Here is a 12,549-nt window from a genome sequence, read left to right on the forward strand (position 1 = left end):
TTCCTGTCAGTGTTGACAGAAAGAAAAAGGAGAACATCTTGAACAAATCAAATAACCTAGTCTTCTCAATTTATGTTTTTGCATTTTGGGTTCTTTCTAGTAGGAGATCAGAGGATGCTTCCTGACATTCTTTGGGAGTCAGGATTCTGATGGCATATTGTGCTAGTTCATAAACTGTTGTCTTTAGGTGTTTCCATGAAGTTTAAGTCGGCTCTCAGGCCTTTAGGTGGCTCTGGGTGCTGAGGAGGACTTTGGGGACAATTGACAGATTTTCAGAAGATTCACTTTAATTTTCACAAGTCTCTGTGTGTGTTAGTACAGCTCTTTGGAAAGGAGAGTTCTTCATTTGGTTGGGTCGCTGTTAAAGATTTTGTTTGTATGTGTGTGTGTGCCTCTAGTTGAAAAATCTGAGTCAATTAAGGCATTTGATCTTGCTTTACTGGTGTGCTGTGGATTGTAAAGCGTTTCCAGAAACAAGGGCTTCTCTTGGTTAGATTATGTGGTCAGCTGTGATGTGTCTGTCACAGAGACCTCACAAGACATCTTGAACAGACTTTCTGTGCAACTAAACATTGAGAATGAATGCTGTGATTTCATTGTACTGGAGCTGTTCTTAAATTGAGGTCTAGGTATAACTCTCTGTTTTGGCATAACAGCCAGAGATGTGGCCTTGTGAAATGAAAACCTTTTCTAATCAAGCAAATACTACAAAGTGATGATCCCAGTAGCATCATCGCATGCACCTAAATATGGACTGAAAACTCAAATAGGCTGGATTGGTAAACTGGAGCATAGAGTTATTGCATGACTGAAATTAGTTTGCTATTTAAACATGGGATGCCTAGTAGAGTGCATTTTCTCTGTGTTGAATATGTAGTTTTAAAGAACTTCATTTACACAGAAACTTTGGCAGCTATTTTGTGCACTCTGTACAGATTCTTTTTTTCCTCTTCAAAACTTCAGTTGTTTCCTAGCAAGATAATCCAGGCTGAAATTAAATATTTCATCTTAGTATATAAAAGCAAAATAGCATTCTTTTCTGATAAAGCTCCTTCTGAAATTTAATTCATTTAGATTTATCAGTCCTGGCCTTTAGTCAGATTGTGATAAAAAAGAATTGTTTCTACCTAACTTTATTTGACTATTAAATTTTGAGCCTTAGGTGCTTAGTTTACACTGACACAAGAGTATGTGAGGGCATGTCATGGGAAGACTTACAGGCAGCAAGTGGAGCTGAAGTTACACTTTTTAAAATAGCAGATCCTTACTGTTTCCTTTTGTCTTTGTCTCTCGTAGAAGCTCCACCAAAATTGGAAGACAACCCTGCAGAAGCGTTCACGGACTCGTCTCTCTTTGCTCACTGGGGGCAGGAGCTGAGCCCTGAGAACAGGCGGCTGGCCCTGAAGCAGTTCCAGTACTATGGCTACAACGCCTACCTGAGCGACCGCCTTCCACTGGACAGGGCCCTGCCAGACCTGCGGCCCAGCGCGTGAGTCCTGGGGTGCCCTCCCTGCAGGCCTGTACTGCAGCCTTCCAGCTCTTCTCCACCTGTGGGCCACACTGTGTCCTTCCAGCTCTTTTCCCCCTGCAGGCCCCACTGTGGCCTTCCAGCTCTTCTCCACCTGTGGGCCACACTGTGGCCTTCCAGCTCTTTTCCACCTGCAGGCCTATGCTGCAGCCTTCCAGCTCTTTTCCACCTGCAGGCCCACACTGCAGCCTTCCAGCTCTTTTGCACCTACAGGGCCACACTGTGGCCTTCCAGCTCTGGCCTTCCAGCTTTGGCCTTCCAGCTTTTCTCCGCCTACAGGGCCACACTGTGGCCTTCCAGCTCTTTTCCCCCTGCCGGCCCACACTGCGGCCTTCCAGCTCTTTTCCCCCTGCAGGCCCTGCTGTGGCCTTCCAGCTGTTTTCCACCTGCAAGGCTTACCTCCTAGGTCTGGGTACAGGTAACAGCCAGAATGAGTAATTCCTATCAAATAGATGAAGGCTGTACATTTCAATTGTCTTCTGAAGCACTGCTGAGCCCAAAGTCAGTTCTGTTAAAGTCCCACTAAGTATTCATGAACATTTCTTCAGCATCTGTTGGAAGCTTCATCTCACCTACAATTTACATTAGATAGCAGGTGTATTTTTTCTGCTAAAAGAAGAACCTTTTCATGCCAGTTTTCAGTTTTATCAGATAATTGGCTAAATAAGAGCTGCTCTCTTTGAAAGCACAGAACTGCCTGATTAAGGTCAGTTGGCAGGTGAAGCTGGTGAGTTTCAGTGGTGAAATACACCTTTGAGCCAAACACTGAAAGCCCCGGGATCCTCCTTCCCTGGGCAGGTCTCTGCTGGCAATCGTGCCTGCCAGGCAGGGTGAACACAGCCAGGGTTATTCCACAATGGCTTGGGGAGTTGGATGGGAGCAGGGGAGGGAACAGCCTTCCCTTCAGTGCATCTGGGGCCAGTTTGTGCAGCAGAGACAGTTAGTGCTCAAACTTTTTGAAGCGTTGGTGATATATCTGATGCTTTGAACAAACAGCAGCTCTGGAGATGGAGAAGCAGGTGGAGGGAAGACTGCTTTTTTGCAGCTCATTAAAAAAAGAAATCATTAAAATAAATGTGCTGGGTACTTGGTGAATCAAACGTGATCGTATGCACTTATTCTAACCAAATATTTTAATAACTAAAGCAGGAGTGCATTTTGCTGCACATTAAGTTGATGATAGCAAAAATATATGAACACCATTCCAGGCAGCACTTTAGCAGTATCTATGCTATATTTCATTATATATTGCATTGTAGAAACATTTTTGTTGCAGATTTGCTGTAATACTGACTTTGAAGAAATCAAAGTCCATGCAATTGTATTTGTGTTTTGGTTGAATCAGTTTAGCAATGCCTCTAGGGACAGTCTCTTTTTTGTTTTTTAATTGTAGACTGATCTGAAGGAAAAAGAAATCTTTTTAACTAGACATCAGTGATAGAAATGTTTCTGTTCTTATAGCTCTTTTGAAATTACTCTTCTGAATGATTTAAATATCAATTTTTTATAATGCTGTGTTTTAGAAATTTAAAATATAGAGAAAATGAATGTTACTGTAGCTGAAAATAAATTAAGGTCAGGATTTTAAAAGAAACTCTAGTTAGAAATGAATCTTGATCCTAATTCCTGTGCAAGGTTTGATCCTTTGCTGACTATCTCCCAGAAACATGACAGACATCACAGTATGTTTAGGGACACATACATACAAAATAATGGCTTAGTAATGGTAGCTCAGGCAGGTTCCCCGCACCCTTTAGGCTGGGGAGCAGGCAGAGACTCAGACACTGGGATGTAGTAAGTTCTGACCCTGAGGAAAATGAACTGTGTTGTCAGGCAGTGTGCAAACTGTTTGCTGTAGCTACAGCACCCCGTGGAGTGCAGAGCTACAGGTTGAAAAAAGAATTCCTGCTCCTAACAAGCAAATTCTCATTTGTGTGAGAGCACATGCATGAATGTTGTGGGGGAAAAAAGTCTACCCTGTGAAAGTATGTTCCCAGTGTAATAATCAATTTTCGGGATTTTTAGCACCTGGTTTTTAAGCCAAGTGCAGAAGTCACTTCCCACATCTGTATAACTGTATTTAAATTATCCTTGGGCAGGTACTGGGCTCAAGCAGCACAGCCTAAAAGCCAAGGACAGTGTGGTGTGAAGAGAGCCTGCAGCAAGTGACATGGAGCCCAAGTTAGTCACCTTTGCTGGAACTCAGTCAGTTGTGGTATTTCTATTCTGACTAGAAATGCATGAGAGCACAGATACAACCACAGTACCTGGGCACAGTTAGCCAAGGTCTAACCAAGCTCATTAACCTGGATTTAGCAGTGATTCTGCAAGAGTCAGCATGGCAGTGGCATCCCAGCAAAGGCTTGTGACAGGTAGATAAAGGAGCAGAACTCACATAGTTCTGTCTGGGCTCAATGGTGGTCTGTCATCTGTATTCAGAACCTGTCGTATGGAGTACAAGAATTTGGGAGGACAACAATATTTGGAACTGAAACCTAAGGAAATTCACACATTGTTAGCCCCAGATGAGAGCAGGAGAATTAAGTGATCTGCCAAAATTGTGATATTACTCCTTTATATCATCCTGGTATGACTCAGCTTTGACCTTTCTGCCTGCAGTGCTCTGAGAATTCACATCTACATATCTTAGCAGGGGAACTGAGCATGTCTTTACAAGGTTCTGCAGAGAGAAAGGCCATTCCACGTGTGTAATAACACCAAATTATAACATGCAGCATTTTCTAGGGTTGAGATTGTCAGCATTAAATGCCATGACAGAAGAAGAGGACAATTAGAGATTGTGGAGCTGCAACACGGATGGAAGAGAGGGCAAAAATCCAGCCTTGTCCAGTCCTTCAGTGTGGGTGGCATGAAGAGGCAGTAGAACACATTTAGCAGTTGGGCAGTGCACTCTGCCCAAGACTCTGAACTCTGGCCTCTCTAGAAAAAGATTATCACATTGGTTGGAAACATCCAGCAGAGCACAGCTGGGTCCAGCTGTGGCAGTTGTCACACCTTTCAGAAGGACCTTCTCATGCTTTAGGTCCTGCAGAGTGGTTTCTGACCCTCTGTACAGCCATGAGCCTCCTGTCCCATTCTGAATTTGGTTCCTTTTCACTGTGAGTATATGTGCTAGCACAGGGTGTCCCCAGCACAGTCCAAAATAATCTCTTTGAAGCAAATAAGAGATGCCCTGGATACTTTAGCCTCCTGAAGTAATCATTGCACTGTGAAGTGGGCTGTTTTTGCAATACTCAGTAGACAGTGCAGGGTTTATTGTGGAGTACTGTCTCTGCCAGGACTAATTTTGTGCTGCTGAAGCTGGGTGCTGTGCTGTTCCCCACATTCTGTGCATCTGTTGGCCTTATCTACATCACAGACTGACAAATAGCTCTAATGAGCTTGGAAGCACTTAGGAAGGTAGTGTTGCCCTTGCTGCATGCAGGAGCAGAGGATAATAGTTCTGTGTTAGTTATAATTCTGTTGTGCTCATTACTTTTAGTAGGGCAGACAGTACCCACAAAGCTTGTTTTGAGTGAAATGTGAATGAAACAAGCTCATGCACAAATTCATCATAACAATTTAGGTTATTTAGGGGTCCTGAAACTGTCTCCCAAGCTCCTTTCGAGTGGGTGCACTTAAGATTCTACTTTGTTGGCTTGTAAATTTTTGTTGCCTGATCCATTGTGCTGAAGCACACACGGGAGAGGGAGGTAATATTCTTCTTTGATTAAGTGATGAGCGAGGGAGGCATAGCAGGAAAGAAGGTTTGCAGCAGGATCCCAGCAGAGGAGCTGTTTCCAAGGGTCTGCCTCCTGCATAGACTGTCTGATACAGAGAAACCTGGCCAGTAAATGCAAAGCAACCTTTTCAGTCCGTGTAACTGACTGGAAGAAAGCAAAGCAAAAGAAAGAAGCAAAGGCAGGAAGGGTGGGAGGCAAAAGAAGCATTTATAGCTCAGATGTTTGAATTCTTTGGAGATTGTCAAATAGCATGGTATAGTATGTGGCTTGCAGCAGGTTTGCCCTTTTCCTGGCTGAAAGTTTGTCATCTGGAAAAGTGCAGAGGAGAGGTCCTGTTTCCTGTGCAGAGAAGGGCTTTGGCTATTTTGTAAGCACTTCTTTCAAACAATTCACTGCTCCTAAGCTGATTATTTAGAGGCTCAGTTTGGCAAGGGACAGCGGTAGAAGCCTTGAAGACAGCAAAACTAGGTTTGTGATAAAGTGGGCACAAACAGAGCAGGCAAGAGATCCCCTGAATGCAGATAGGACTACAAGGAAGAAAAATCAAGCATTGGCTAGTTGAGGACAGTGATGTGGTTTGGGAAAAATTTTTTTTATGTATGTTCACTTGTCCAAAATGTCCATCAGTCTTATGGTGGCAAACACAATCCTGGATGTAGCATGCATCAGACTTCTATATTTTTTTTCCTTTATTAAAATTGATATAAGAAAAATCAGTAATTTCAAATAGTGAGGTTCAGGCTGGGCATTTGTATTTCTCCCCAAAAGCCAGCTTCTCCAGACTTGCATTCCATAAACCTTTGCCCCCACATGTCCCTGTGAAACAGTTCTGTTCTGCTGGGTTTATGTTAGTGATGGATATGGCTCCTTGTTAATTTCTGACCAAGTTCTTTTGTTGCTAGTGGTAAAAGAGAACATTAATATTGCTTGTTGGTTTTGATGTTTTGAAGGAGCCATTTAAAAAAAGCACAAAGTACATACAATACATATAATGTATTGTTTTGGACAGAAGTTCTAAAATTTCCAAAGTATTCAGCATTCTTGTTAAATACCTAATCTTTCATGCTGTCCTATTTGATGCTCCCTTTACTTATCTCTCTACCTCTGATTCTTCTTTTTCTCATCTCACCTTTGCCATGAGATTGGTTCCCAGCAGCAATGTGTACTGCCTGAGCAGCCACCCTCTGGGATTCTGAGCTCAGCCTTGGTTTTCCTGTTGAGATGTACCTCAGATGGCTGCTCTACAAGTGTTTAATATCACTGGCAGTGATATCAAATCTGCTGCTGTCTTCAGGCTGCTCTAATAGCCCAAGTTAATGATGATGTACCCTTGTACAGGGAAAAAAAGACCTTATTATATGCTGTTCAATGCCAACCTGGTTAGCATAGCTCAGTTAGCACTTAAAATACTGATCATAGCAAAAGGAAAAATGAAGTATGGCCACACAATGAAATTTTAAACATAAATACCAAGATAGTTGTGCAGGAGTTCTTACAGTGTTGTGGTGTTGGGGGAAACAAGACAGATGATGGACTTTGGATGTAGTTAACATAAGAGATTTGATAACAGGATGCCTTGGCAATAGCAAACAGAGCTTTGAGGATTGCAAGAAGATTAAATCAGACAGGTTTACCGGAAAAAGGAAATCACATCAGACTTCTGCAAGCAAGAGATGTTTAAAATGTATAAGTTTGTTTAGGTGATTATTAACCCAATCATTGTAGTAAAACACTACTAGCCCTCCTAAAATAGTATATAAATGTTTGAATCCCACAATAACTCAGATTCTGATCACCAAATCAGTCTTCCATCTCTCTTCATTGCTGACATTACAATACTCAGTTCTTTTGCCAGAGTTTTGCTGCTACTTATTTCATTTATGCCAGAATGTTTTGTTTTGTTTTACCCCCATGTATTTTGAACTTCTGTTGGCCATTTTGGCTGTGGACAAAATGTTACCAGTGCTTAAAGAAAGTACAATTCTGTTTCTGCTTGCGCTTCTGAGAAATTCTTACCTTGTTGGAACTAAAACTTGCTCCCATATACTTGTTTCTTAAAGTGTTGTTCCTAAAACAACACTTTAACCCCAGACATTTTTAGTAACATCTTGATTGCATCTTGTATTAAACAAAAAACAACCAAAAATAAACGCCCCCCCCCAAAAAAACCCAAAACCATCAAAACCAAAAAAAAAGTGGAATATATGCTACAATTTCTTTTCTAAACAAAAACATGGGGTTTTACTATTGTTTGATCTGATACTCTTGGTTAAAGTTTTTCAAAGCTTGCAGAAAATAATTTGAGTTCATAATTATGTACATATTTGTAGACAGTCTCAGAGATAAGTTATTAATACAGGAAATAAATTTTGGTTTGCTGCTTTAAAGCATAGTTAGGCTAAACTAATTTTAATGGCTAATGACTGGCTAAATTGAATTATCACAATGCATAGAGGAATAAGAGTTGTCTTGTGGGCAAATATTTGAAAGAAGCTTCATAATATATGCTGCTCTCCATTTACCAGAGCTGTGCTTGAAATAGAACACCAGGACTTTCTCTAAATCCCTGGTAACCATGGCAACTGCTGCTTTAGCGCCATTAGCCCAGTGTAACTGAGCGGAGTGGGTTGCTGGCGGTAATTTTTAGCTTTGTTGAAGCGATACTCACTCTTGCAGCTGTAAGTGCCCTTTGGAATCTGTTTTTGCAATTCACTGGAACACGCTGTGTGCCTCGTGGGTTGGGAGTTCGGGAGGAGCCTCCCCGTGTGAGGGGCAGGGCCGGGCCGGGCCGGGCCGGGCCAGGCCAGGCCAGGCCGCACCTTGTGGTTGCCGCTCAACCGCTCCCTTCTCTGAGCTCTGTGGAGCGAGGATTGGCATCCATAGACTTCCCTCTCCTCTAAACCCCCTTCAGCATATTTTATACACACCTCCTCTCCTCTCTCTCCCTCTCTCTCTCTGTAGGTTTTGGTTTTTTTTTATTCTTTCCTATCACTGTGGAATTTTATTCCTAATGGAACTTGGCATACTTGTGAAAATACACATTCTGTGTGTATTGCTTTACATTCTGTGCGGGATCTGGGGCTGAGTTAATTCCGATTTGTTTAAATTAAAAGAAAAAAAAAGTAGGTAATTTTTAGCATCATCAGCTGATATGAAAAATTATGTAGAGAGGAAAAGGTGGTTTTTTTTTTAAAGTACAGACAAACGGAAACAAAAAGTGAATTTGAGCTGGAAGTAAAGATAATAAATGTGTCTGAATGGGGAAAAAAAAAAAGAAAACATGAACTCAGTTCAGGGATCTATCCTCCTTGAAAATTAGTCTTCTTGAAAAGACTAAAGAAATTAGATAAAACAGGAGTCTAATTCTATTCTCTCAAGTCATCTGTAGTTATCTTTTAAGACATGGTGGTACAAAAAGGGAATCAAATTGCATCCACAGGATTGAAAGCATTGCTCTTGTCTGTACAAGTTGCCAGCAATTAAAAATTTTGTCCAGAGTGATAAAAAATTGCAAATATGTAAGATGTAAATGAATGCAGGTGGGAAAATCAATATAAATAGTTTCTTTTAAATGGATGGAAGACTCATCAGAAGCAGAAATTTTGTTTGAGCATGTTAGTTTATGCATGGATTTATGGCAGGGAAGCAGTGTATTAAGGGGTGTTTTGTCATCAAGAACCTTTTTGGAATATAATTTGTCACTAGTTTTTGCAATATTATATTTTACATTTATCTCAAGCTCAGCTTAATTGACAGGGGAGAAAAAACCACCAATATTTAAGGAAGTAACTTCTTTCAACTATTTTCAATATACTTTTATAGCCATTCAAAGTATTTTCAGAAATCCCTCAGTTTTTCTTAATTATTTAACAGGTACCATATCTTACCAGATAAAGTTTCACTTTTTGCTAGAGTATCATTTTATCTTCTTTGTGCATTGTTATGGCTGAAGATAACAAATATTACCATGCCAAAGGTAGACAGCTAAAAGATACATTGGCTGTAGATTTGTTTGCTGGACCATTTTATATTTGTTCATTTTGGCTGCGAGCACATCACTAAAATAACAAGTATTGTAGGTTCTTTAAAGGATAATACTGAAGATTATTTTAGTAGCTTTAAACCTGTTAACTAGTTCATAGTCTATTTGAAAAAAAACAAATTTTCAAAATTTGGATGCGTACACACCATTTGGCATGAACAGGTCTATTCTTCAAAGACCTAGATATGTAATAATTTTAGCATCTTTTGGAAAACTTTGAGTGTTAGTATTTAAGAATTATTATGTGATTATAAGGAACGAGGTCTCCCAGCCACTTTGAGCATGAAATATGCACATTGGAAATCCTTCTGTGAAATGTCAGTTAAACCTGATGGTCCCTAAAACTCACATTTGTCGAAGATTTGCCTCAGGTTTGACAGTGCTCAGCCCAAGTAAATTTATGGCTATTTCAACTACTCAGTCATCTGGGCAGGGCTTTCAGAGATTGTTTTAAGCAGGACTTTCAGAGCTTGTTCATCACTGAAGGTGATCTTTTTTTAAGGAACAGTTTCAGAGATTAAAATACTCACTCTAGGGTACAGGAGGCAGGTGTGGAAACTATCTTTTCTCCTTAAGATGTTAAACTGGTGTGTTATCACCAAAGGGGTATTGGGGACAGCCAAAGGTGATACAGAAACTCCATCATCAGGAGGCATGAAAAGGCACTTTATTAATAGAAATCTACAGTTCTTATAGAAACAGCGGTGGACCTAAGACCTGATTGGCCTTTAGGAATCTTCTCTCACACTATTGGTGAACTATGAATAGCATACTCTGGAGAACCATATCTATAAACAACAGTTGTGGTGTTTGTGAGGTTTTCAGGATGAGGGAAGAGATGAGAATTTGACTCTATGTTCTCAGAAGGCTGATTTAATATTTTATTATATTATATTATATTAAAGAATACTATACTAAAACTGTACTAAAGAAAGAGGAGGATATGGACAGAAGGGTTAACAAGAATGAATAATAAAATCTCGTGACTGACTCAGAGAGTCCAACACAGCTGATGGTGATTGGTGATTAAGTTAAAACAATTCACATGAAACCAATCAAACAATGACCAGTTGGTGAACAATGTCTAAGGCATATTCCAGAACAACAAAATGAAGAGAAGCAATTAAATAATTATTGTTTTTATTTCTCTCGGAGGCTTCTCAGCTTCTCAGGAAAAGAATCCTGGGCAAAGGGAATGTTTCAGAAAATATGACAGTGACAAACAGTTACAGAAATGGAGATAATAATTGGTTTTTAATTCTTTCTCTGAGCTTTCTCACAGCTTCCCAGGAGAATCCTTGGACAGCTATGTCTCTCTCTGTTCAGAGGATATGTGATTACCCCAGTGTGTGTCTGTAACATTGACACTGTTTAGCCTAAAAAAGAGGAAGCTTAGAGGGGATGTAATTAAGGTAAATATCTGAAGGGAGGCTGCAAAGAGGGCAGAGCCAGGCTCCTCTCAGTGCTGCCCAGAGGCAGGACCAGAGGCAAAGGGCACAAGCTGCAGCACAGGTTGTAGTGTCTCCCTCATTGGAGGCATCCCAACCCTGTCTGAATAGGCTGTTGCAGGAAGATGCTGTTCCTGGGCAGCTGGCTCTAGGGACTCTGCTGAAGGAGGGGCTTGGACAGAATGCCTTCCCGAGGCCCATTCCAACCCCATCCATCCTGTGATTGTGTGGCATCATAGAAAATTGCCCTGACACCTGACTTGAAGACTCTGTGAAAATGACTTTGTTTCTTTGCCAAATTGTCACTAGTAAAAAGGAAATAATAAATATTATCTTGGCAAAGAAAGAAAAAAGTGATCACAAGAATTTTTGTGGCACTATAATTTAGATTTGACATAGCCATGAAGAGTGGAGTTTAGGGTTTAAAATGCATAAATGTGCTGCAGGTTCTTCCTCCAAGGGATTTACTCTAAACATAAGGTTATAGAGACTTGGTATCATTCCAGCTTAGTTTAATTGCTCCACAGAAAGTGAAATAACCCTAAAAAGGGGGACTGAAAATAATCATACCAAGCTGGCTAGTGGTTGGCTATTGAATATTAGACCGAGATGTTTCCGGATGTGGGGTGCCTGGCTTCTTCTGGCCCTTGCTGCTGGACCAAAGGCTGCAGCTGTGGCGTTTTTCACCCCAGAGATACCTTTGGCTGGCTGGATGCTGCAGCTGGGCACTTGGAACAAATCCAGGCAAAGTAGGAACTGTTTACCTTTGGTGGAAAAGGTTCAAGCGGCAGTGAAAAGAAGTGGGTTCTGTTGTAGAGACTTAATCCAGAGTTTTATTGCAGCATGGTAGACCTCTGAATGTGGTAACAGCTCACCAACAGATACAGCCGCATGGTCTCTTGTCCTTTTAAGCCCCGGGGACAGGGGGAGGGGAGGGGACAGGTGGGGGCCAACCAGGTGTGAGGAGGGGAAGGCTCCTGGGATACAGACACTTGGACAGGCCAATGAGCCCCGACCTGAGGAGCATCTGCCAACCACACAATGCCCTGCTGGAATATTAAGATTGATGGACAGCTCTTAGGCAGGAGGGCAAAAGGGGGAGGGGGAAAGGTTGGCACACCTGAGGGGGTTGGGATAGGTGAGACAGGAAATCGCACTGCAACAGTTGGCTCTCTGGGGAGACCAGGGAAGACTGAACTCATGCTTCCTCCGTCCTGGCTGAAGGTTTTAACTCCTGCACTACTGGCTAAAAGAGAAAAGCAGTGCTGCCTTGCTCTTCTTCTGGAAAAAAAGTCAGCTCCCCTTGTCTCTTATGGTAGTGCTTTATTATGCATAAAATCAACTCCTGGATGCTTTAAAGAAAACTTTTCATTCTGGTGCTGAAAGCTGTCTTACCAATGAATAGAGGATTAAAACACCAGTTGAAATACAAACTGATTTGGGAAAGAAAGTTTTGGTTTCTTGTGCCACAGAAGATCAAGCCACAAGTGGGAATCAGTAAATCCAAACACCATTTTAATTATTTCCCTCTGGTATTGATGCCATGGAACAAAAAGCTGTGAATCTCTGCAACAATGAGATTTCATATTTGTTTCTAAAAGGTGTATGAACCAGGTTATTAAAAAATATACTGTACACTTTTTAAGACTTGAACTGTCACTACTTTTTCTAGACTCTATTTTCTGTTTTATATGTCCTTATAACTCTTTTGTATGGTGACAGAGAGAAAAGGACCTAAAATATTAAATAGCTTCTTTAATGTGATTTCCATCACTTTCAAACCAATGA

General features: G+C 41.1%; 1 protein-coding gene across 2 annotated transcripts in view; it reads left to right on the plus strand.

Annotated features, from left to right (window-relative positions):
• Positions 1–12,549, plus strand: part of GALNT18 (polypeptide N-acetylgalactosaminyltransferase 18) — a 232,945-nt gene that overhangs the window by 100,229 nt on the left and 120,167 nt on the right. For both annotated transcript variants that reach the window (XM_071456589.1, XM_071456590.1), the window contains exon 3: positions 1,297–1,489. In XM_071456589.1, the coding sequence (XP_071312690.1) occupies positions 1,297–1,489 (193 nt within the window). The remainder of the gene's footprint in view (positions 1–1,296; positions 1,490–12,549) is intronic.

Source organism: Agelaius tricolor, unplaced genomic scaffold (assembly GCF_023055355.1).
Source record: "Agelaius tricolor isolate 1412-34295 unplaced genomic scaffold, bAgeTri1.0.p SCAF_62, whole genome shotgun sequence".
In the NCBI taxonomy this organism is placed as follows: domain Eukaryota; kingdom Metazoa; phylum Chordata; class Aves; order Passeriformes; family Icteridae; genus Agelaius; species Agelaius tricolor.